Genomic DNA, 26,438 nt, shown 5'->3' with positions numbered 1-26,438 from the left:
AAAACAATAAAATGAAACGGAATTTTCACAAAGCAGTGGAATGCGAGTGGTGCTGGAGGTAGAAGGCTGATGTGCAGAAGGGATAACAGCCACTGCATGCGTCAGAACTGGACGGCAAGATGGTAAGTAGCTGGAAATGTGGAAGACCTCTAAAGAGCCATGACTGGTGCTCTTCTTCAGCATTTCAGTGAAGAGGTCAGTAAGATGGAGCAGGTAGCCCATGTTAGACATGGCAGGGGGAAGTGACAGCTCCTGAGGGCAGAGGGGACACTTAAGGTGACTGTTTAGCCAGCTATGATGAATATGTGAGTGGAGGCAATGGCCTCATGATAATAAAATCCAACTGCATTTACAACATCTGCAGGTCTAGATAATGTGGCTTTCCAACTGGCGGTGAGAAAAAAGAATTATGGCTTCAAGACCACTGAACTTTGAGAGGCTTGTAGGGCCAGTGAAGTGTGACACACATGGATACCAAGTTTCTCCTACCTGTGTAATCTCCATAAAGCTGGGTTCTCATTTGTCTGCTTGCTGCTGTTGTCACTGCGGGAGACGGTTCCCAGACCCTCACACATAGCTAAGCACACAGTCTACTGCGGAGCCCACGCCCAGTTCTAGAACATATACCTTCTAACAAGAAACACAGCGGTGGTACAAGGACTTTGGGAATCCTGAAGGAAACAAGGATGAGGTGACAAACACTAAAGCAGGCAGCAAGGGGTTAAATATAGATGCTGACAGACAGTAGTGGGCAGAAGAGTCAGAGGCAGGGTTTGGGGTTCCCAGGCTAGGGGTGTGACGAAACCATGAGGAGAGAAAGGAAGATGGAGAGAGGAGGCACCATGGGTAAGAATCTTAAAAATCCTGGCATAAAGGCCAGCCAACTGCAGTTCAGAGCAGCACAGACGGGTAACCATGAGTAGTGACTCAGGTATCGACAGGAAAGTAGAGTCTAAGAGCACAAAGGGTAGGAATCACCCCAGCCATAATGCTGATGAAGGCTTATTATACATGAAAAGAAAAGAAAGGAGGGAAGGAAGGGAGGGAAGGAAGAAGAGAAAGAGAAAGAGAGAAAGAAAGGCTGGCAGAAAGGAAGAAAACCATGCGATAAAAGGGGAAAACAATCACTAACGTCAAGGAATACGCACACAGAAAACTGAGAAGAGGGAAAATAAAATCTGGATTGATCCGAATGAAGAAACAAAAATGATACTGTAATAGAAGGAATCAGTGCTACATGGATATGTTCTTATTCTCTATTCTTCAGTTCCCAAATTCTCTTTCACTCAAGGCCTGAGATTAATGTCTACTATATCAGAAAATGAGAACATTGTAATAAATATTTATATTGACTAAACATTTTTAAATATTCTCATGAATACTGTGAGAGGTTGTACTTTACCATGAAGTAATGTGCATGTCTGACATGAACACAGCTTTACAAGTGACAAAAAAAAATTCTTGGTTCTATAAATTCATCACCAAGTTACATGTACCATTAGCATCCTTTAGTAAAACTGATGTCAGGTTTTCCTTAGAATCCCCCTAAGTCTAGGAGTGTCTAAATTATAAACATATATTACAAAACACCTATATCATCAGCTGTGAATTTTAAAACCTTGGCAACACTATTAATGGTCCTAAAACCTGTACAGGCCGGGTGAAAATGGTTTAAACATTGCTACAGAAAATCTGTGAGTATCAAATATTTCACTCTTCAAATACTAATGCATGAAATCCTGTTCCAATTAGACAGTTTTCTAATTTGATCATTTCTAAATCAACAGACTGTAATTTTCAAAAGTTAAGGCTGTATATTTATTGTACATTAAGACATAAATTTAATTGTCAGTTTGTTTGGTAATAAGAATTTAGACCTCCTGGGTACATGTCCATACTTCACAGTGATGCTCCTGAAAACCTATGTGTGGATCGGCAAATGACAATGTCAATTCACCACACAAGTGCCACTGACTGGAGCAGGAAGCTTCGGAGAAGGTGGTCTGGGGTTGGAAGAATAGTTGCTTCTTTGTGTGTTGGCTCAGGTTGTGTGTTTATTTTTGGTTGTTTTTTTTTTTTTTTTTTTTATGAATGTTCAAACATTATTAGCTATAAGTTACAAACTAATAGGTCTGATGATCTCAGAATTAGAGATGCATTTCAATAAACACTAAGGATGGTTTGCAGTAAGGAGAGGAACTGGAGGGATGTTTGCAATACCCGACACTGTCCATATCAACTGTACAGCCTATCAACATCACATCAGTGCCCTTTGAGCAAATTCTTCTAACTGGTTCTTTAAAGAACAAAAGGCATGATTGTCAAAAATGTAAATACTTTCATAAATCCTTTAACATATAAAAGCAGGTTATTCTAGGTTAAATACATTAGATTTAAAACAGAGAAATCTGAATACATTTCTACTTATAACCTAACAATCTGTCAATGATTCTTTCAAATCTCATTAGCTATGTTTGAATTTTACAAAGCAAATAGGAACAAAACTCAAGCAAGAGCAGAGGAATTAGTTAATATCTGTTAAAACTTTGCTCAAAAATAAGATAACAACAACAACAATCACAACTCAGAATTTGGGATTTAATACATATCTTTATTAGGAAAATCATATAAAGACTCACCAGGACAGAATATATGTGCAGACACCGATACACAGGAGAAAAATCCACCAAGTCTTGAGCCCCAGGTACCTAGAAACATACAATTACAAAAATTTCACATAATGTTATTATGGGGAAAACTGCATTCACTTTATTTTTACTACTCAAGCAGTGATCTATTTTCCAAGCCAACTCTATATTCTAAGTGGAAAATTCAAAATAAACAAAAGAATCATGTTCTCAAGCTAAAGAGATGGCTCCCCAATTAAGAGTACTTGCTGCTCTTTCAGAGAACCTGAGTTTAGTTCCTAATACCTACATAATATAACTCAGAACCACCAGTAACTACAGTTCCAGGATATACTACATCATCTTCTGGCCTCTAAGTACCCCTACATAGTCATACACAGTTAGCACACACATACATACACATAAATAAAATAGAAAAATAAAACAAAAAAAAATTCATGTTCCCAAGCAGGAAATAGACTTGTAATCCTAGTACTTGGTAAGAGGCCAGAGGATCTTGAGTTCAAAGTCATTTTTAGGTACATGAAATTCTGTCTCAAAATGTGTGTTTGTGGGGGGGGATCTTAGTCCAGGTGGCAGAGCCCCACAGAGAAGAGAAGGAAAACCTGCTGTCTCTTCCTTCAGAGACACATGTAAGCCAAGGGTCACCAGGGAAAGTATAAATTTGGGTCTGTGACTCTAATGACTCAATTATCCTAAAGTGCATAGAGTTTACATAAGACCAAGTTTCAATGGCCAAAGCCACACTTGCTACACAAAATGGATGCTTTAAATGGCAAGACAGTTATTAAAGGCCACCAGTATTAAAAGTCCTTAAGTCTTTTTCATCAAAATATAGAAGTAACACAGAAAGGAGGGGACACTGTACTAAAAATGAGGTGACATATGGAAAGCCAAACCAAGAAGTTACTTGAAGATTTTAAATGATATATTGACTAAACTGGTACACGTTAAAATAAAAAGAATCGAGTGAGAATTGAAACCAACTCTCAGGACTCATACAAGTTGGTTGGTGACCTGACAGCTGTAGATCAGAGTGGACTGTCATCTACAGCTCCTCAACTAAGGAAGGAAACTACTATTTGTCATACATAGATTCAATAAGAATAAAAGGGGACCTGAAAATACATGCTCATGAAACTAAAGGAGGGAGAAAATTTGAAAAGCACATAAGTTATCACAATGAAGACCTAGCTGGTTTTTCCTGTCCCGGTAGTAACTATGTGGACCACCAGCACAAACACAAGCAGACACATCTAAGCTGAGTTAGGCTGACTCACAGTTGCAGGGCAAACACTATCTCTTCTTTGGGGCATGGCTTCTCTAACCAAGACTTTTCTCATATCTAAATGGCCTTGTTCTAGGCAGTACACTGTGATGCTCACTGCTGGTCACCTGGCACTCTACCTTCTGCTTGGTTCCACCAGGCAAATCTTATCCCAAACTTACCAATGAGGTCTCTGAAGCAAAACAGTGCTGTAAGAGCCAAAGGACTCTGCCACGGAGCCTCCTATTTCAAGTGACCACTCACCTCTATATAATGGCAGCGTGGAAACTTTTAGGAAATGTATCAAGTGGCCAGAAAAAAAAAAAAAAAAAAGCTAAACAATAGGTAAACACAACATTTTTTTTAATTAAGGTTTATAATAAGATTTAAACTACATAAAAATAATGTATGTACATGAAAAAAGACAAAGAAAATACATAGAGTAAAATGGATCTACACAAGAAATGAAACTGTTTATTTAGAACAATGTAGTTACTTGTGATATATATAAAAGGACAAGAATTTTTCTTGCCTAATTTTGAGCAACAAATTCTGCCACAGCCCTGCTCACAGGTTCTTATACAGTTTGTTTATTTAGGTTCACTTTGTCAGAGTCAGTTTCTCTTAAATGAGGAACCCATTGGAAGCCATTCTCAGGCAGAACCTTGACCCGTTGACTTGTCAGAGCCGTCCTTGCAGAATGAACAGCAATAGAAAGTAAGGGGCATTTCCTTAGAAGGCTGTGGAAAATAAGCTTGCAGGCCTTTTAGCAAAAAAAGGCATTGTTGCTAATGGCTAGGATTGGTCTATCTCCACCCACTCTAAAAGGCACCTCATGCAAGGTGGCAAAGTTCTTTCCTGTCAACTGAGCAAATTTGTTTCCTGACTGTTTATACTCTCCTGAACTATATAGGTCTACTATTTCTTGGTCCAGAAACTAACATACAGCAATTTTCCTAAGTACATGCATAACTGTCTGTTTTGAACGCTCCAGAGAGAGAGCTGGGTAAAAAGTAAAGGAACAAAAAGAGGCTCCTGCTTGCTAGCTCTCCCTCCCTGCACAAACAGCAGGTATTTAGAAAGCCTTTCCCCTGCTCCCCTCTGAGAGCGCACTGGGAGGAGTGAGCACTGGAGAGGCAGCGAGTGCTGTGAGGAGAGAGGCATGTCAAGTATGCACTGACTCACGTTGCTCTGAGCTGGTGTGTTTTCTCTGTTCCTACTAATGAAAAAGAATCACTTACATCTACAGAAGGCAGGAGGGGAAGAGCAACAAGCACCGCGTGAAAGAATGTCACCCTTCTGCAGGATGGAATGTGGTTTCCAAAATCTAAAAACATGGTGGAGGAGAGCTCTGTGAGCAGCAACTGCCTGGTGCACTAGCAGCAACTTGTCTGCCCTCTGAGCTGCTCTAGCAGGGCAAGGTTCACAGGTTCTTCCTCCCTCCCCTGGAGTTGCAAAGAATGATTCAAGCAGATTTAGGTTTCATCAGGGAGGGGTCCAAGGACACTTTCCTAAGGGAACAATGACTGCCTCTAATGCTTTCTGTCTCCTAACAAAAGCCATGACTCCTTTATCAGCTTCATCTAATTTTTCCTTTCCAAAGTAAATAACAGGGACCTTGCATTTTACACATGTCCAAATTTGACAAATCATTATCCACAGAGACTGGAACTGATAAGAGATAACTTTGTGGTGGGACTCTGTCATTTCCTATTATAAAGGCTTTCTTTGGGGCTACAACAACATGATTAAAATAGTTAAACATTTCCTGTGCCTGGCAGTCAGGAACTGAAGACTTTAAGACCCTGGAGTCTGTATTTTTGTCAAATAGACGTAGGAAGATAGCAGCAGTGAGCACAAACAGTACACAGGACATGGCCCAGCTTTGTGTCTAATGCTAAGAACTCACAGAGTCACTTCATCACCAAGGACAGCAGCTGTCTAATGCTAGCACAGTTCTAGGGGCCTTAAATGCCTCCCACCAGCCAAACAGAATTTTCTCAAAAAGCAACCATTGGTAAAATTTTAGATGTCGTGGCTATGATTTATGCCCCCAGAGAATGTCATATAAGTTAAGAAACATAAACATTTTTAACAATAGCTATATGGGATGCTGGAGCAACTGAACCACACAACACAGAAGCAGACAGGGAAACAATTACAGCATTTTAGTGCCATTTCACAATTAGACAGACAGTCTCAGCTAAGCCAATGCTTCCCAACCGTGGACTACAGAACACTTGTTAACCATGCCCCAGCATCTAGCACCAAGCTACTAAAAAGGACCAAAAAATGACTCAAGGACAGAAGAGAATACAGGATAAGAAAAGCAAACGTATAATGAAATTAGTAACACCTGAAAATGATTTTATATCTATGTAGACCCTATTTCTTGAAGAAGATTTGAAGACTTAGAGTAAATGTGGACTATCTCCCAGTCAAGAAGGAAAGAATTAGCATTTGTGAAAGAGCAGGGTTTGGTTTGAATGCATGATGGAAGGTTTCCCACTGAGCACAAGGGGACACTGGTGCACAAGGGGACACTGGTGCACAAGGGGACACTGGTACCCAGCAAAGGCTCTAACCTGAAGTAAGTGAGGCCTCTCAAGCTTCAACTGATCTCCCCTTAACACTTCCCCACTGCCCCCCGCCCCAGAAGGACCTTGGTCAGTAACTACCGCCGCTGTCTTACACACTTGCTGAGGAAAGCTAGTTGAGGTTAGGTGTCCTGGCTGCTAGGAGGCTAAGGAAGAAGTACCTGGAGTTCAAAACCTGCCTAGGCTACATTTCAAATCTTGTCTCAAAAACAAAAATTTGTAAACAAGTGTATCTGGCCTGACATATGTTCCTGCTTAGTTGCTGGTTACGTGTAGTCTTATACAAGAGAAACTAAATAAAAAAGAGTTTCTTCCCTGCATCCCAAGGCAACCAATGGATTTTAAGTCCCCCACACTGCTCACACACAGGACATTAGTCCACTCTGGCTCTGCTGTTCACACTTTGTCCCGAGGACACACAAACACCTGCTCTCACTAACCATGTGCACACGCCTCACTTGTTTTTCTCTTAAGAAGCCTCCCAAAGTCCATGGGTTGAACAAAAAGAGGCTCAAAGGAATTTAGGTATGTTTCCCACTCATTATCTGAGCCATTTTCCACCTTCAAAACCTTTCTGATTGCCACTGAACACAAAGCAATTTCTTGGTATTAGTAAATGAATGCAGAAACTGGGGCTCGTTTCTAAGCACTAGATAGATATGAAGTCATCAAATGTACCAGGCAGGGAGAAAACAATAAATGGTTAGCTAGAGAGAACAGGCCTTTGCATTCAGAGATTCAATTGAAGCTCCTCATATTATGTTTGGAAGCCAGGAAATCCCTGCAGACATTTTTCACCAGATACTTTCTAAACTACTTAACTTCCAGAGGTTCAGAGGAAAGAATGGTAGAACTCTTTAGACATGGGCTCTCATAAAGGAAACTAGACATCACAGACTAACAACAGAGTCAGCAGAAGTCATGTAAGTATAATCATGCGCTAAACTTTGACCAGGGTGGGTTGATACAGGTTGGGAGGGCAACACGACCCCCCTTCTCTGAGGAGAAGGGGAGGAGAGGGAGGAGAGGAGACAGGGAGACTATAATTAGGACTTAAAGTGAATAAATTAATTAATGAATGAAAAAAGAAGAAAGATCGCCATCTCTCTAGCCCAATAAAAACATTTTTTTAATTATTTTCAATTTAAACATGACAACTGCTATGGTACAATCTTTTATGTTCTTTTATGCATGCCAACAACTTAGCCACTGTCCTATGGCACTCTAGGAAGTAGCACATTTGGGCTATGAGGCATAGAAGGAACGCTGTTAGTGACTGAGGACATGCCACTCAAGTGGACACGAAGACTCTGGCCCCTCTCTCTGAGGAGCAGTAAGGTTCTCCACATGCTACCTCCTACTATGCATCACTTTACCACAGCCCCAAAGTAAGACGCAGTCAACCACATGCGCAATTCAAGATAGACATGGCATCCTTACAAACTGTCTACCAAGGTAGTTTGCAAAATACTATACTAACACAGCTACTAATTTAATTTACTTTTGTTTGGTTGTTTTGTTTTTTGAGATGGGCTTTCTATGTAGCCCTAGCTGTCCGGGAACTTGCTCTGTAGTCTAGGCTAGCCTCAAACTCCATCTGCCTCTGCCTCCCAAGTGTGGGGACTAAAGGAGTGAACCACTGCCACCTGGACAATTTAAACATTTGAAAGTGTTGTGCTGGGCAAGAACTGGTTCGTGGCTGCTGATCTGATTAATGAACATGGTACCCTGTATCTTACTCTAACTTACTGACAAATGATGCCCATTGACAACAATCTCCTGTCAATGTGTTTACAATAAATATGTTGGCATTGGAGTAGCATTATTTTTAAATGAAGACAGGATAAATTTGTACCATTTTCCGCAAAAGCACAAAGGTAACAGAACTTATACTTCCTAATTATGTATTGTTTGTACACTTTCCAGTCAAACTGTATTAACAATTGAACTGTGTCTTGAATTGAATTGTTGAGGGACAATTCCTATGATGACCACCCTCTGAAAGATCCAACAAGCAGCTGAAAGAGTCAGATGCAGATATTTACACCCAACCAATGTACAGAAGCTGCTGACCCCTGTGGTTGAATTAGGGAAAAGCTGGAAGAAGCTGGAGGAGGGTGACCCTGTAGGAGGACCAGCAGTCTTAATTAACCTGGACCCCCAAGATCTTTCAGACACTGGATCAACAACCAGGCAGTGTACACCAGCTGATATGAGGCCACCAAAATATATACAGCAGAGGACTGCCGGGTCTGGGTTCAGTCAGAGAAGAGCACCTAACCCTCAAGAGACTGGAGGCCCCAGAGAATTTAGAGGTCTGATAGAGTTGGGGGAGGGATAGAAAAGTTGGGATTTTCTTCAACCTTATAATTCAAAGACACCACCTTCACATGGAACCTTGGTAAGAATGTAGGCTCCCAGACTCTACCTACATTGTACAGTAATGCCCAGTATCTATATCTTAATGTGAGTCCCAGGGAGTCCTGAGCACACATATGTTCAAGAATGGCTGTTCTACAATAGAAGCTCTTCACTTGGTCAATACATTTCCTAAATCCTTGAACTTACAGACTCACACAAATACACACATCTCGCTAGGGAGAAACACTGAATGCTTGTATCAAGCTCTCAAGGTAATAGATGACCACAAAGAGACTAAGAACCTTGCCTGTCAGAGTCTGGGCCATAGTTGCCCTGCTTTTGGATTCCAAGTTCCTTCAGAAACTATGTTGCTCTCACTGAGGTCTGCTGAAGAACGACAAGAATGAAGGTCAGGACGTCACAGTAGGTCACGAAAGACCTTATCACAAGAATTTATTCACAACATGCAAGAACTATGCCAAGAAGCCAGTTTGGAGACATCTAAACAAATAATTCTCTACATGAGGTTTGAGATTAAGAATGTGCACTTGAAGAGGATTCAAACTGAGAAGTAAACAAACATAAGGTAGGGAATTTTTTAAGATAGGATGCCATTAGAAAGTGAAGTGCTGAATTCTTGTTCTAAGAGCTCAATCAGCAAATCTCTAATGCTGACTGGTGTCTGACTGTGATGTGGGGTCATTTTAGAATATTACCTTCTTAGTACATTCTTCTAATACTTCCTTTATGAGGCTCCTGCCAATGTATTTCATTTCTCCCACCTTTTTCATTCTCTCTGAGCCTCACTGGCTAAAGCAAAGGAACATGGCCCACAGACTCAAAGGGATGACCTTGGGAACATCAGGGAATTAGTGATGAAGACTGACTCCTGTTGATACATCAGAACTGGGAATATATTTTATTCTCTGTTTTATCTCCTCCAACCATCTCTTTGAGTATATATTCTCTAAGAGTGTAGACTGTGACTAATTTCTTTTCTATAAACCACAGTGCAAGTTTCACTCCATTACTTTAAAACATCAAACAATCAAATGTTAGGGACATGCAACATATTAGAAAGGATTACCTCATCTTTATACCCATGTGTGTGCATGCTGAAGTCAGAGTCAGCTGTAACATGCACCCCTTATACACACACACACACACACACACACACACACACACACACACACACACACACACACACCCGTACCCCTAAATGTGAGTGCTGGGAACCAAATTCTCAGCCTCTGCAAAAATAGCAAGCACTCTTAATCTCTGAATCACCTCTTCAACCTAACTCATCTTCCTTGATAAGGCAGTATGCAGGATTCCCGTGTGTTTGTGGGGAGTCTGATAGCTGTTTCTATGTCCACTGTTGATCTATACCCTCACAAAGATATACTGCATGCAACAAATGAAAAGGCTGGTAAGTGTTTAGAGAATCAAGTCCTCTTTAATGCTTTGAATCCTATCATGTAAGTGGTAAAGTCTTTTTAAATGACCCACTAAATAACACTCAAAAGACTTTTTGCAATGGGGAGAATGTAGATACCTAGTAAGACGTCTTACTGCCTAAGGAGCACAGAGATTAGAAAGAAATGACCATTCTATCAAAAGTCATTTATAGATTCATTGTAATTACAATCAAAATCCACTCACATTCCTCAAAGAAATAGCAAAAAACTATCCTAAAATTCATGCAAACCACAAAAGACCACAGGAGCCAGAACAATTCTGAGAAAAAAGAACAATGCTGGATGAATTACAATGTTTGTATTAAAATACATTACAGAGCCATAGCAATAAGAACATTATGGTACTAGAAAAAAACAGACATATACACACAACAATGCAAAATCTAAGACCCAAACATGAGTCCATATAACCCCAACCACTTAATATCTGACAGACACCTAACACATACACTGAAGAAAAGGAAGCAACTTCAGCAAATAAGGCTGGAAAAGCTAAATGTCTTCAGGCAGAAGAGTAAAGTTACACCCACACACCTGAATCTATCACCTTGCACAAAAACTAATTCCAAACTGATCAAACATGTATACGTGAAATGTGGAACATTAAGACTTACGCTAGAAAACATAAGCAGTACCCTACATGATAAAGGTGAAGGACTAGTATTTTTATTAAACCAGCAAAATCTCTAAGAATACTCTGAACATTTGGCCTTCTGTCCATAGGTAAGTGTAGTCTTCATCCCGCATCATGGAAACTTCTCTTTGTAACAGACAGAGACCACTGCAGAAAACCACAGCTGTCAAAATGCAAAGTGTGGAGCCCAGTCCCAAAGCATACATCTAAAGACTCCCACAAATTAAGGCTCAGGGAACATTTAAGAAGGAGGATGGGGAAGAAAGATTGTAAGCGCCAGAGGATTGGGGACTTAGTTATAATTGTGTCTCCTGCTAACATCAGAAGCTATACGCGAAGTCTCACCAGCATGACAACCCAAGTATGATCTGAATGAGGACAAAACCAGTGAACATGCCAAAGTGGACAGGGAAAGCCTGTGAAGCACCCTACACCAAGAACTTCGGCAACTGAGGAAAGCTAGGGTGGAAGAGATGGCATTGATTCGGGAAGAGCACACAAATTGGAAGTTCAGTGCCAATGGTGAACTTTGAAAACATGTATAAAAGTAACTTTATACAAACTAAGCAGGTCATGCAATAACAATTAGAGAAAAACGAGACCATGATTTTGAAGGAGAACCATGGATATATGAGTGGGTTTGGAAGTAAGAATTATTGTAATTACATTGTAATAAAAAACAAGAAAACAATAAATTTTATTGCACTGGTATATTTACTAAGACATCTTACAACCCAAGTACAATAGAGACTAGAATGAAATTCTTGGTCTTCTTTTGGAAGTTTCAGAGCTGAGCATCTCGTGCACAGGGTATAGTTGCTCGCCACATAGCTACCACACCAGCCTGTGTTACTCGGATAGGGCCTCACTGCGTTTTCCAAAATGGCCTGGTACACACTCTGAAAAAAAAGGAGAGGGAAGAGGAGGAGGAAGAGGAGGAGGAGGAGGAGGAAGAGGAGGAAGAAGAGGAGGAAGAAGCAGCAGCAGCAGCCCTGACTTTGAGACCCTCCTACTTCAATCACCCTAGTGGCAAAGATCAGTTCTTTGCCATCAAGGCTTGTTGCTTTCAAGCAGTTTAGTTATTAATTACTTATTTATATAATAAACATACCCTGATAGAATATACATTTTAAGTAAAAATGATGACTACAATCAGTTAAGTATGAAAAATAATGAAAAAGTGCTTTACACGTGATAGTTCCTCAGTCACTCACAAAAAACCTTCAATGTTAAGATCTTATAGACGACTTGGGTATTCATTTTTTATCCAAAACAATTTAAACAGGACAACTTGATTCTTTTAAATTTACAAGTAATAATAATTATTATTATTATTAATATTATTATTATTCAATGGAAGCCATCAACAAAAAGTAATTTAAAAAGACAAAAACTATCATTTGTCTACTACATTTTATATAAATATTAATAAAAATTTTAAGACAAAAATATGGCACTCATAAGATTATCATATTAAACAAAATAAAATAGACAGGAAAAGTAAGTGTTTTCTCTCATACATGTAGCATTCAGACTTTAAAAAACACACATGGGTAGAATGAAAATTATCAGGACTTTTGAAAAAGGAGGCACCAGGGAAGGGAGTGAAGACAAAAGAGGGAAATGAGAGGCTGAGTATGAACAAAGTATCGGAAACATACTGAGTACACTTCTAGGAAAATGCCAAAAAGCACTATCAATTTCTACAATGAATCCAAGAAGAAGAAAAAGAAAAGAAAACATAAGTCAGTAGTATCTTTTGTTGATCTCAAGAGACTGCCTCAGACTCAGTGGAATCCACTTTCTACCTAGGCTCTGAGTCAGGCCAGCACAGCCCTTTTCCATCCCTGGACGGAGTATCCTATCAGTAGGGAATTTAAAATTAGCCTTGTGCAGCTTCAGTTTCTTTAAATCAGGGATAGATGGACTTTAATGCTGTGTAATGTTCTGAAAACTACAAAGCTATTGAGGGAATGAGCACATCTAACACCAGGAAATCGCCTCATCTCACCAGCCTGAATGTCTCACCTCTTCATCATCTTCCTCATCTTCCACATCCAGAATTCCCGAATCCTGTTCAGACTTCGGGCTTGTGCTCTCCACCTCTGCATCAAAGATTGTATAAACATCTTTCTTAGCTTTTCTCTTGCTGCCTACTCTAGGCTGTTGCAAGACAATGTTATCCAGGTTTCTGTTCTGTTGAGCCTAGAATATAAAGAAAATATAAAAAATAATGAAAAATAGAGGAAAAGATCTCCAAGTCTCCAATAAACTAATTTTGAGCAAATCAATACCTGTAAGTGTAGGGAAAAATCATTTCTTAGTATATAAATTCTAGACTTAAAGTAAAATTAAACATAGTGACACATGAATGCTGTTTGAGGTAGTCTCATGTAGCCCACGCGGGCTGCCGCTTCGCTGTGGCATGTAGGAAGGCCTTGCATCCTAACCCTCCGAGCTTCCCTTTCAAGTGCTGGGATTCCAGGTCTACACCTGAAAATCCAGTTTAATATACACGTCCTTGCCCTGAAGCCATCCTGTATTAGCTCTTTTCAAAGTCAATACAGAAAAAGATAATTTGTTGATATTATCACAGGTCTCTTTAAATATTTACTAAACAACCAGTAACAACTCTATCCATCCCATATTCACCTACATAGCCAAAAAGGCGGTAAAAATGTCTAGTGGTTATCTCTTACAAAGGAAAGCAATGTTGAAACCAAAGTGATAGAAGATAGGACAGCCACTTGGAACTAACTGTGATAGATAAATGTGTAGTAGTTTTAAAAAGGCAGATTTTTGAATATGAAGCCAATAAAATATAATCAAGATAATGAATTACCTTAAAAATTATTTTCTCAGAAGTATTCTGGACTACCAAAGGATTTTACAGAAATTACTCTTCAGAATTTCAATTATACTACTAAGTAAAATTATTTAAAAGAATGCCCTTTCCCGAGTCAACAATAAAACCCCTGACCGAAAAGTGCAGCTACAAGTCAACTTAGCCACGCACAGAAAACAGAGGCAATAACACTGAGGGTTTGCTCCAAGTCACAACTCCTCTGAGCAATAAGAAGAGGCTCAAATTACGATCTTGTACGTTATAGTCCTTCACTATACTAACAGTCCAAGAACTGGGCAAATATCTTCCAAAGAAAGGGTTCTAAGGCTACATCAACAGACACAATTTTGTATATCCTTAAGAAGCGGAGACAGGAGATCCCTGGACCGATATGGCAAGTGACATTAGCCATGTGAGCAAGCTCTAGGTTCACGTGAGAAACTGACTCAACAAATGCAACGGAGAACAACCAAGGCAGAAACCCAACGTCAACAAAGGGCACATGTAATATACACATATTTCATACATAAAAGAAAGTAAAAGAAAAAGAGAAACTGGTAATGGCACTGTCCTTAAGAAACTTGGGTAGCCAGGTGGTGGTGGCACATGCCTTTTCCCAGCACCTGGAGCCAGGAGCAAACGGGTCTCTGTAAGTTCAAAGCCAACCTGGTCTGCAACGTAAGTTCCAGCACAGCCAGGGCTACACAGAGAAACCTGGAAAGATAGAGATGATAGAAAGAGATAGAAGGAGTAAGAAGAAGAAAAAAGGAGGAGGAAGAAGAGGAGGAGAAGAAATAACTTGGGTAACCTGTTTAAGCCCATCATGTTCCAGAAACATTTCTCCATGAAACTTAGCCTTTCTGTGCCATGCCAAGGTGCAAGATTTGAGCTCATGACTTCTTATAAATCAATATATTTCTCTTCCATGCCAAGTTGGAATTAGTTCATGAGAAAATAAGTGTCACTGAATCTAAATGAGATTAAGGAATTCAAGACAAATCTTCATATTAGAAGTTAGTTAAGGCACTGGTCAAATGGAACAACTACAGCAAGCCAGAGAAACTTGAACTACGTGAGCTAGTTTCAACCAAAACAAAGTAAAAAGAATCTACATTCCAGAGATTTGAATCAATGCACGAACTTGTTTCTCTGCATATTATCCATTGACATTCTGGGTTCACTTACATCAAATCCATGGCTTTGGTAACAAACTAAACTAAAGCAAGCATCCACAGTCAGGTCTATACAAAAGACAAGCATTCATGATCTCAGGTTAAGTACAGCATCATTCTTTCTACACCTCTCAGTGAGACAGCGCTGCACAGACTGTAAACCACACACCAAGGACCAATGACTCAGGAGGCAGAAGGAATCGGGATCCCACGCTTTCCTATTCCAAAAAGCAGATTTTCAATCACAAAGTGACCGCTTGTTCCCTTCTTTTCCCACTTTCTTTTCAGAATACCAAAGTCAAAGATGTTCATGAGTGTCTTGGCGTCAAATCCCAAGCAGATAGTGTTTTATTCACAATCAAGCATGGCCAGCTTAGCAGAAGCAGTCCAGGGGTCACACTGGAAACTGACATTAACATAAGTCCATACAAATCAAAAACGTACCTAGAGAAGCAACTTTAGATTTTTATAAAATTTTATAATTATAAAGATTATATAGATTTACATCTTATAATTTTTATAAGATTTCATTTTTGTTTGTTTTGTTTTGGATGGTGTTGTTGCTGCTGTTGACATATAGTTTTTCTAGCAGCTTTTTTACCAATTTCTACTACAAAACAGCCTGAGCCAGTCACTACACTGAAGTAATAAGCCCTTAAATACAAGTCACAGGGATGTGCTGTATTCTAAAGCCCTGAAACCCATGTTCATGGTCCAAGCAATCACAACCTCTCCACATCTGGAAAAGGTCCACCAAATCTCAAGGGTCCACCCCATAGAACCTGCCATGCAGAAACCAGCTCAGGTAACAACACCAAATATCATGTGGAATGATCACACAAATACTCCGATACTGCTTATGGATATCCATTCAAATCACCATCTTTCAAAACACATGAAACAAGGAGATGGCAAAGACACAATACACATACAAATAGGTACAACACAGATCATCAGGAAACGTGACGTTCAAGTCTATGAAAACTTCCGCTTAGAACCTTTCAGAGCCCTTTCTTAACCTGCTAAGCAAGTCACCAAGAACATTTACAGAGTTGCCGCAGCACCAACTAACCCTGAGAATTAGCCTGCACTGTGAGAAGAGCGCTAGCCACACCATAGCTGTGAGCACGGGGTGTCCTCGCTTCCTTCCTGTTCCTTCTTTCAGGGAAGATTTTCATTTACTTTATCATTCACATCTATTCCTTGAGAATCCCTCAATTCCTATTCTCTTTTACTGTTCCATGACCCAGCAGCACATCTCCAGTTTCATATAGATTTTGTATTCTCTGGTATCATTTGATTCCAACATAAGGCAACTCATCACCTCTACCCCCACCCCCAGCCAGTGTTCACGTTTACTGTATATGCAGTAAATTAGGAGTGGAGTAAAGGGTACAAGACCAAACTCCAAAAACTAAGTACTTACATTCCACATCATAGAAACGTCAGTGGTCTCTTCCCCTTGAGTCAGACCACATCCTAAAACACTAGAGCATTTCTACTTGCACACACCCACAGTATATTTCTACCTGATAATGTAGCTGAATCCAATGTTTTCTTCAAGACCCAAGCAAGTTTTCCCTATGAAAGCCTTCTGTCACAGGTGTGGCAGCACGCCTCTAATCACAACACTGGGAAGATGAAAAAGGAGGACCAGAGTAAGTTCAAAGCTGGACTGGGCTATGTAAGACCTTTTTGAAAATATAGATGAAAGAGAAAGAACAAGAATAGAAAGAGGAGAGAGAGGAGGAGAGGGAGGAGGGAAGAAAGGTGGGAAGAAGGGAGGAAGGGAGGTGGGGAGGGAAAGAAATGTCCCTTAAATATAACTCAAATGGTACTTTCTGAATTGCGGCTTTCAATCAAACATGTATCTAACGCTTGCCTGGATGCCATGTGAAACGATCTCAGTGCTGAAGACGCAAAGGAGAAGCAATGAAGGAGTGAGCAGAGAATTCCGAGGTCAGCTCTGCAATACAGACAGATTATCGAGATACAGAGGGTGTCAACTGGGGGCAAATATGCTAAAAGCAGGAAAAGTAACACAGCTCATTGTAACCACCCAAATAACAATGATGAAAACCACGTGTGGTAGCCGTGCACACCAGAGACCACTGATTTGTTGATTTGCAAGCCGAACATGATAGAGAAGAAAAGAAATAAGAACAACTCAAAAGCAGCCTGGTCTTGAAAGATAGACAGGGAAGCTACCTGCAGAACAGAGACCATGAAAATCATGGGCTAAAGGAGGAATCTTTAAGGTGATACCATAGACCTGCCGGGTGTGCAGATAAAAATAGCATGAAAACTCTAAACAATGCATCTCAGTTTGGAAAGAAAATGCTTTCCCGCTGTAGGAACCCCAGTCCAGAACCACACACACACACACACACACACACACACACACACACTGTACAAAGAGATACAGCCTTACAACAGGAGTCTGTATGAGAACATGATCTGGCCCCTAAAATTAATGGACAACCTACTAGAAAGTGTCAGAGGGATGTTGATGAGGCCTAGCACTAGCTAGTGTGGACCGTCACTGTCAACTGTCAGCGTGCCTAGGAAGCATCCCATGTACACCATTAAGCAAAGGCAAGTCTCCACTTCCAAGACACCTAGCAGTAAGAGTCAGAGTGCAAAAGACTCAAAACCCAAAGGCACCCGTGTTTATCAACACAACACTGACCTCTAGTGGTTCAGAGTACACACACACATGAGCTCAGAAACTAAGAAAGGAGGAGTGCAAAGGCTGAGTAATAATAAATGGAAAAACAAACAAAAAGCAAAAAAAAAAAAAAAAAAAAAAAAAAAAACAGGGTTTGAGATTTTTCAAATTTCTTGTGATATAAGAAATCTTTGAGTCCAAACCTTGAAATTTATAGATTCCATAACCAAGGCAAGTTTGCTTTGCGTCTCCTTCAATAGTCCCACCTAGTAACAACCTACATTCAAACATCCTTAATGGTGTCAGCAAGATTGAACAAGATCCCACAAATGAAAGAAAGCCCTTGAACTGAAACAGAACAACGCGTCCTAGCTGCCTTCCTGTAAGCACAGTGGGAACCAGCGCTGTCTGCGGTGAAGCATGAGCTCCCAGGCAATGCTCGGTCACCGGAGCACCTGCCGCGCCAGTCGGCAGCGAGCACAAGTCACTGCCGCAGTCCTCTATGGCTCATCCCTCATTCTGTCTTCATCAGAAACCTGGGCCACAAACCCAGAAGAAAATGAACACATCCTCAGGGACTCAGGAGACCTACAAATGGCAACCCCAGGGTTTTCTAAAGCCATAAGAAATAACTTAGCACTCAGAAAACACAACCCATAAGGGAGGCGACTCTCACTCAGGACAGATACAGATGACCCCGATTTGCTACTGCCATAGCTGGTCCCACAAAGCCTCTCAGAAAGCCTGACAAACCAAGGATCCAGACCTCCTAGAATGAGACCCTACACTGATTCCTACGCTCTTTTCAGTCCAAACCTTTATTCCTGACCCTCTGGATCTTATGGCTGGATGATCAATCTCATATCAGTCCCCTCATTCCCTCAGAGAAATCAACACTAAAACAGGATTGTTAACCTATTCTGAGTCTCAAGCCTAAAAGACAGATGATGCAAAGAAACATAAAATCAAGATATTAAGACTCCAAATACTACCATGAACGGACGGCAAAGCAACTGCAGGTTTCAGCCAGGAGCCCCACTCTTGCAGAACCTCATCTGGACATTTGGCATCTCCAATGTCATAGTCAAACAAAAAGAGGTAAAAATAGAACAGTGATCAAAAGAGAGAGAAATGATTTGCAAGATGATCACAAAGAGCTACATTCATAGACTCTGCACAGAAGTGTTATTTATGCCATAGCTAAGGCCATTTTTGTAAGGACTCATGGATTGCGAAGGATGCCCATCCATATGAAAAAAGTATGATTATAATGCTTTGGCACTTTTCTGTTTACATTCAGAAAGGTACTCACTATCCACTTCAAAGTTAGTCTCTACACGTCAGAGAGAGCACTAGTGGAATGCACAGGCAGGCAGAGAGTAGGGAAGTACCTGTAACTCATGCATCTCAAAGGGATTCACAACCACAGTCTAAGGAAGTCCTGTGACTTGACAGCAACAAGAAATAATAAAAATGAACAAAGGACTTGAATTAAAACTTCTGTAAACAAGCATGTGAAAGATGCTCAGACATTACTTATGTTGGGTAGTCTTGTCTAACAGCTTAACTGAATTAGGAGGTGACTAAAAGACTAGTACAACCAACATCTGGAGGTGTATCTGATGGTATTTCCAAAAAGGACTAAGCCCTAAGAGCTTTTCCCTATTACATGGACTGACGCCTAGATGACTTCATTACGTGAGGAGGGTGGAAAGGAAGCTTGGGGCCTGACTGAAGAGCCTGTCACTGACGCATTTCTCACATGCTAAATACTGAACAGCCGAACCTCAGCCCTGGACTTCTTTCTTCTGCTTCCCAGACAACATGTGAAAATCTCTGCTCCTTCACGTCAACCCTCCATAAAGAGCAGAAAACTCTAAAACCAAGATCCAAAATGAATCCTTTCTGATTTGAATGATTATCGGGCACTGTCACATCAGTGAGAAAAATGACTGAAACAATAATCACTGAGGAAATATAAACCAAAGCTGCAAAAAGACATCATCTCCAACCCACTGGGACCATCACTTATCAAGATCAAAGATGGCCAGTGTCAGCAGAAATTGAGTAAACTGTGGTCTGTCCTGGGTGTCGCTCTGAGAAGGGGAAATGCACCCACTATGAAGAACAACACTGCAGCTCCTCCAAATAAGGGCCAGCACAAAGAGATATAACAAAGAATTTATCAGGGTCACAGAGATGCTTCAAACACCAAGGGCTAACGGCAACGGGAATATTCACTAGAGAAGTATGATATGTAAGTATGTTATGCCACCTTAAAACTTAAGGAAATCTTCTGGCATGACACAGTAGCAAATTACAAGGCAACAACACAGTTCAAAGAGAACAAAGAAGCAGCAGGCCCAGAACTGAATACAGAGGAAGGCTGGAAACATTTTAAACCTATGACTGCAGTGCTAAGAGCTTTAACTGAAAAGCGGGTAACAAACAGGAACAGAAGGATGAAGTAGCAGACAAAAAAATATTCTAAAAGAGAGTCAAAGAAGAAATGCCAAAGACCAAAATACCAAGACAAATAAGAATGCCTTTGGTGGACTCCTTTGAAGACAGTATACAAGCAGAGAAGATTTTTGAGCCTGAGATAGAAAAATAAAATTTTTAAAACTAGGTAGGTAGGTAGATTGATAGGTAAATAGGAAGGTAGGCAGACAGGCAGGCAGGTAGGTAAGTAGGTAGATAGGTAGGTAGGTGTAGGTAGGTAGGTAGATGTAGCTAGGTAGATAGGTAGGTAGGTGTAGATAGGTATAGGTAGGTAGGTAGGTAGGTGTAGGTAAGTAGGTAGGTGTAGGTAGGTAGGTGTAGGTAGGTAGGTATAGATAGGTAGGTAGGTGTAGGTAGGTAGGTAGGTGTAGGTAGGTAGGTATAGGTAGGTAGGTATAGGTAGGTAGGTAGGTGTAGGTAGGTAGGTGTAGGTAGGTAGGTATAGGTAGGTAGATAGGTAGGTAGGTGTAGGTAGGTAGGTAGGTGTAGGTAGGTAGGTATAGGTAGGTACATAGGTAGGTAGGTATAGGTAGGTGTAGGTAGGTAGATAGGTAGGTAGGTGTAGGTAGGTAGGTATAGGTAGGTAGGTAGGTATAGGTAGGTAGGTGTAGGTAGGTAAGTGTAGGTAGGTAGGTAGGTGTAGGTAGGTAGGTAGTTAGGTAGGTAGGTGTAGGTAGGTAAATGTAGGTAGGTAGGTGTAGGTAGGTAGGTAGGTAGGTGTAGGTAGGTAGGTGTAGGTAGGTAGGTAGGTAGGTAGGTAGGTAGGTGTAGGTAGGTAAGTGTAGGTAGGTAGGTATAGGTAGGTAGGTAGGTAGGTAGGTAGGTAGGTATAGGTAGGTAGGTAGGTAGGTAGGTATAGGTAGGTAAGTGTAGGTAGGTAGGTATAGGTAGGTAGGTAGGTAGGTAGGTAGGTAGGTATAGGTAGGTAGGTAGGTAGGTGTAGGTAGGTAGGTAGGTATAGGTAGGTAGGTAGGTAGGTAGGTAGGTATAGGTAGGTAGGTAGGTAGGTGTAGGTAGGTAGGTAGGTATAGGTAGGTAGGTAGGTAGGTAGGTATAGGTAGGTAGGTAGGTAGGTAGGTATAGGTAGGTAGGTGTAGGTAGGTAGGTAGGTAGGTAGGTAGGTAGGTGTAGGTAGGTAGGTAGGTGTAGGTAGGTAGTTAGGTAGGTAGGTGTAGGTAGGTAAATGTAGGTAGGTAGGTGTAGGTAGGTAGGTAGGTAGGTGTAGGTAGGTAGGTAGGTAGGTAGGTAGGTAGGTGTAGGTAGGTAGGTAGGTATAGGTAGGTAGGTAGGTAGGTAGGTAGGTGTAGGTAGGTAGGTATAGGTAGGTAGGTAGGTAGGTAGGTAGGTTAGGTAGGTATAGGTAGGTAGGTAGGTAGGTAGGTAGGTGTAGGTAGGTAAGTGTAGGTAGGTAGGTGTAGGTAGGTAGGTAGGTAGGTAGGTAGGTATAGGTAGGTAGGTAGGTAGGTGTAGGTAGGTAGGTAGGTAGGTAGGTAGGTATAGGTAAGTAGGTAGGTAGGTATAGGTAGGTAGGTAGGTAGGTGTAGGTAGGTAGGTAGGTAGGTGTAGGTAGGTAGGTAGGTATAGGTAGGTAGGTAGGTAGGTAGGTGTAGGTAGGTAGGTATAGGTAGGTAGGTAGGTAGGTAGGTAGGTAGGTAGGTAGGTTAGGTAGGTATAGGTAGGTAGGTAGGTAGGTGTAGGTAGGTAAGTGTAGGTAGGTAGGTGTAGGTAGGTAGGTAGGTAGGTAGGTAGGTAGGTATAGGTAGGTAGGTAGGTAAGTGTAGGTAGGTAGGTAGGTAGGTAGGTAGGTAGGTAGGTAGGTATAGGTAGGTAGGTAGGTAGGTGTAGGTAGGTAGGTAGGCATAGGTAGGTAGGTAGGTAGGTAGGTATAGGTAGGTAGGTAGGTAGGTAGGTAGGTAGGTAGGTGTAGGTAGGTAAGTGTAGGTAGGTAAGTGTAGGTAGGTAGGTGTAGGTAGACAGGAAGATAGATATCAGAATATCCAAAAAGAACACATGGAGATCTGGGAGGCAAGAAGGAGAGGTAAAAGCCTTGTGAGAGGAACAGCAGAGGAAAACAAGAGAAAACACTAGCAATCCAAGGTATGACTGAGTTTTCAGACTGATGCCTCACACCAAGCCAAACCCCATGGTGTCCAACAGGTAACAGAAAACTAAAACTGCCACACTTAAGCATTAAAGTTTTAAAAAAAAGTCAAAAACACAAACTCAAGGCAGAGCCCAGAGCAATCAAAACACAGTATCTATAGAGAACACAAACAGTAACCACACTTGTTTTCTCCTCATGGACTGTGTAACCAAACTACAAGCTCTGTGTGTAAAATGTGACATGAAACATTCTGTAGCAACCTGAAAATAAATCTGAAAACAACCTGCAGCAAGAGCAATGAGCCACCAGCAATGTCCTCATGCCCTCTGCCCTTTTGGCATCTCCTCATTCATTCACATAAAAAAAAAAATATATCATATCTACATACCTTACTAGATGTGGCACTGAATGGAAAAATGAGAGAGAGCCATATTAAATTAAACATTGTATGACATAAGGCTCTGTAAGAAGTCAGTACTGAGAAGAAACTCAAAGAGCACATCAGTGAAGAACAATAATCTAAGCCGCCCTCTGACAAGGGCAGACGGATGAAGAAAACCACTTTTACAGATGAAGTGTGCACCATTAGTGTGCCTGCCTAGAAAGTCCAGGACGCGTGTATGTCCTGAAAATCACCTTGTCAGAGGGAGTGACCCTGGGATTCTATAAAGTTAAGGAATATGCCACTGACCATGGAAGTTGCTACTGAAACCAAAGATGAAAAATTCAGTGCAAAAAAAAATGTAATCATGGCTCAGTCTTCCACTGTATAAGCTACTGATAAATCACGTCTATAAATACAGAGAGAGAGAGAGAGAGAGAATATAGATAACATCACAAGTTGTAAATACTAGAAGAAAGATGATTAAAATATAAAACTTATATCTACATTCTAATACACAGTGTTTAGGGAAAAGTTCTTTTGATATCTGACCTGCACTGAAGAAATACCAATGAGAAAACAATGGGAACTGTAACACTAAGCTTGACTCTCATCTCCTGGAAAAGCTCAAGTAAAAAGGAAAGCACTGCAAAAGATGAGAATTCCAAAGTATGGATTTGATCACATTCAAAAGCATGGTAGTACACACGTGTAATGGTAGTGCTTGAAAATCAGAGAGAGGACAATCATCACGTCAAGTGAGACTTGGCTACATATATTTGTGTAAAAAATATATTAAAGTAAGCTCTGGAGATGGTTCTGCAGTTAAGACACTGACTGCTCTTCAATGGGACCTGGGTTTAATTTCCAGCATCTACATTGCAGCTCATACCTGTCTGTAATTTCAGATTTAGGGGATCTGACACTCTCATATACATTCAGCCAAAACACCAGGAAACATAAAATAAAATAAAATAAAATAAAATAACTCATTCATTTCATGATGTCACTCTGTGAGAATACCTAGTACCAAGAACAAACATGTCCACAGTGTTTCTTATTTTATCAATAGCTTTCATTAACATTGAAGGTCCTCCACCCCAAGCCCACTCATGGACAACACACACATGAGCAGAAGAATGTCATAACACAGAGATCAAATCCCTACTACCCCCAAAATGTTAGGCGGCGATGGAAAACATAATACCATCCTTACAATATAGTCAGCCCATGAAAATCCTAGAAGAATGACCCAAATGAACAAAATGTCTGACCCATAGTCCAACAAAAATTGAAATCTGGTGAACAGCAGCAGACATCTAGAAAAAGTCTCAGAGAACATGGAGGACCTATAGGTAGTATCCACTCCTTGTAAAAAAAATAAATAAATACCATAGGAAAAAAGAACAGTAAAAAAGTAAAATGAGGCTGATCTGAAACACAGGACTTTACAAATAAGGTCTAGCTTATCAGAGAATGTGTAAGGCTGCTGCCACAAATAATTATAAAATTAAAGGGTAGACAGAAAGGTTCGATCAAAATAAAGTCACTGAAATTTCCAGTCTGAATTGCCTATCTATAAATGTGATTTTAAATGCCTTATGGTTACCCAGCAAAAAAAGCTATTAAAACCTGTTTCAAAAGAAAACAAAATTATTTTACTGTGCTCGTGGGAATCAGAGGTGATTATAAAGAGCTAAAGAGTAGCCACTGTCCGCTTTCCCCAACTGTGCACGGCACCTTTTCTGTCGGGATGCTTTCTGCGTCCTTTGCATGAACTCACACAGAACTTTAAGACACTGATTGCAATATCCACTTGAATGGTGTCATATTCTTCAAAAATAATGTTACAAAAATGCAGACTTTCCTTACACAGAAAAGAACTAAACTAATAAAATATGACAGCAAGAATGGCTAGGCCAGAGGCCCATTTGAAACTTATAAAATCTCTCTAAGATCAGAAGGACATGTGTTTTCTTCTTTTGAGGTGTAAAACTATACAGTCACACAAGCTTCTGTTTCCAGTTCTAACTTAAAGCCAGGTGTTACACAATATGATGAAGGGTCTGTTCACCCCTAAGGTTAGGACTTAGTTTGTTATCATCAGGCATCTGGGCTACCAAGAATGACCACATTTACACTCAGAAGCACACACAGAATGGGACCTGTAAGTCACTGACTCCAGAACTGTCATTATATAGTAAATAAAAGTGGAAAGTGAAGGTAAGAATGGTCAGTGTCATGTAGTTAAGAATTAGTTCAGAAAAAAATGAAAAATTATGCAACATAAATATCAAGACATATTATTTAATTTATTTAAAAATTAATGTCTTGAAATAGTATAAAGAAATATACTTATGTTAACTTTTTTAAATCAAAACAATTTATATATCATGTGATCAGAATTTAATTAAGCAAATGTAAGCATAAGGAATCATAAAGAATATCTACTTATGGTAACAGTGAACACATAATATTTTAAAAACAAATAAAATATCAGTAATCTTAAAGGCACCAGACAAAATTTACAAGATGGTGAGAATTCACCAGGAAAGGTACAAAAATACTTGCTGCATGAGCCAAAAAGACCCGTGTTGATAGCCTTTCTTTTTTTTTTTTTTTTCTTTCCTCTGCCCCTTTTGGTAGCATATTTACCAACATAGAGAGTGGCTAAATGCTTCTTTGGGGAACAACAAAAAACTAAAAAACACAAAGAAAGTCAAGTTTTGTCAGACAGGAATGGACCTGGTGAGTCCCTGCACCCTCTAAGGGGACAAGTCCGGACCAGGAAGGACTGGTACTAAGTAGAGGTCAGGCTGAATTGATCATAAAGACCTAGACTCTCCAGCATCTTACTGTTGTATCAAACCTAAGAAAAATAAACATGAGGACTGGCAGTGTAGCCCAGTGGTATTGCATATGTGAGACCCTTCATTCAATTTCAAGAACTGCAAAACATATATTTAAAATACCATTTTTCTAAGAATATATACCATAATCTTGGATATTTTTAAAGGATCCTAAACACAATTTTGAAATGTCATTATGTTATGCTTTAAGAAGACAAGCAAACAAACAAAAGCTGGCCTATTTGGCCATCATCTCTAGTAGCTGGCACCAAACTTCTATATCCCTTGTAACTTCCTGAATGACAACGGCAACAGTGTCTCCTTTTATTAGTGTTTGTAGCCCTAGTTGCTGGCACAGATCCTTTGGATTAATAAACCAGGTGTTCTGGCACACTTCTGTAATCCCAGCACTTGGAAAACTGACACAGGAAGATAGAAAGTTTAAGGCTAACATTAATCTGACCAGGAAGAATCCAAGGCTACCAAGGACATAGTTACCTGAAGACCCAGCTATTCTACTCCAGGGCATATACCCCAAAGGTGCTTCAACATATAATAAGGACACATGCTCCACCATGTTAGCAGCCTTATTTATAATAGCCAGAAGCTGGAAAGAACCCAGATGTCCTTCAACAGGAGAAATGGATACAGAAAATGTGGTACATTTACACAATGGAGCACTACTCAGCTATGAGAAACAATGACCAGCTCTTTTTCATGACACCACTGACGTGATCAGCCATGAATCTTTTTCCTGGCAATTTTCTATCAAAAATAGACTGATATAGATGATGAACACCAACTTCATACTTTCTATGAGAAACATGTGGCCACAGAAGTTGTAGCTGCTGCTCTGGGAGAAGAGTGTTATGTTATCTGAATCAAAAGTGGGAATGTGGAAGGATTATGTTCTGAATGGATGGTGGAAATG

General features: G+C 40.3%; 1 protein-coding gene across 1 annotated transcript in view; it reads right to left on the bottom strand.

Annotated features, from left to right (window-relative positions):
• The window catches only part of EXOC6B (exocyst complex component 6B), a 409,205-nt gene that overhangs the window by 232,616 nt on the left and 150,151 nt on the right, over positions 1 to 26,438 (bottom strand). The window contains exons 7-8 of the mRNA XM_080931804.1: positions 13,014 to 13,190; positions 2,640 to 2,708 (exon numbers count right to left, since the gene is read on the bottom strand). Coding sequence (XP_080787930.1) covers positions 2,640 to 2,708; positions 13,014 to 13,190 — 246 coding nt within the window. The remainder of the gene's footprint in view (positions 1 to 2,639; positions 2,709 to 13,013; positions 13,191 to 26,438) is intronic.

The sequence above is a fragment of the Micromys minutus genome, assembly GCF_963924665.1.
Source record: "Micromys minutus genome assembly, chromosome: 18".
NCBI classification, from domain to species: domain Eukaryota; kingdom Metazoa; phylum Chordata; class Mammalia; order Rodentia; family Muridae; genus Micromys; species Micromys minutus.
This window is presented reverse-complemented; position numbering and strand designations above follow the sequence as displayed.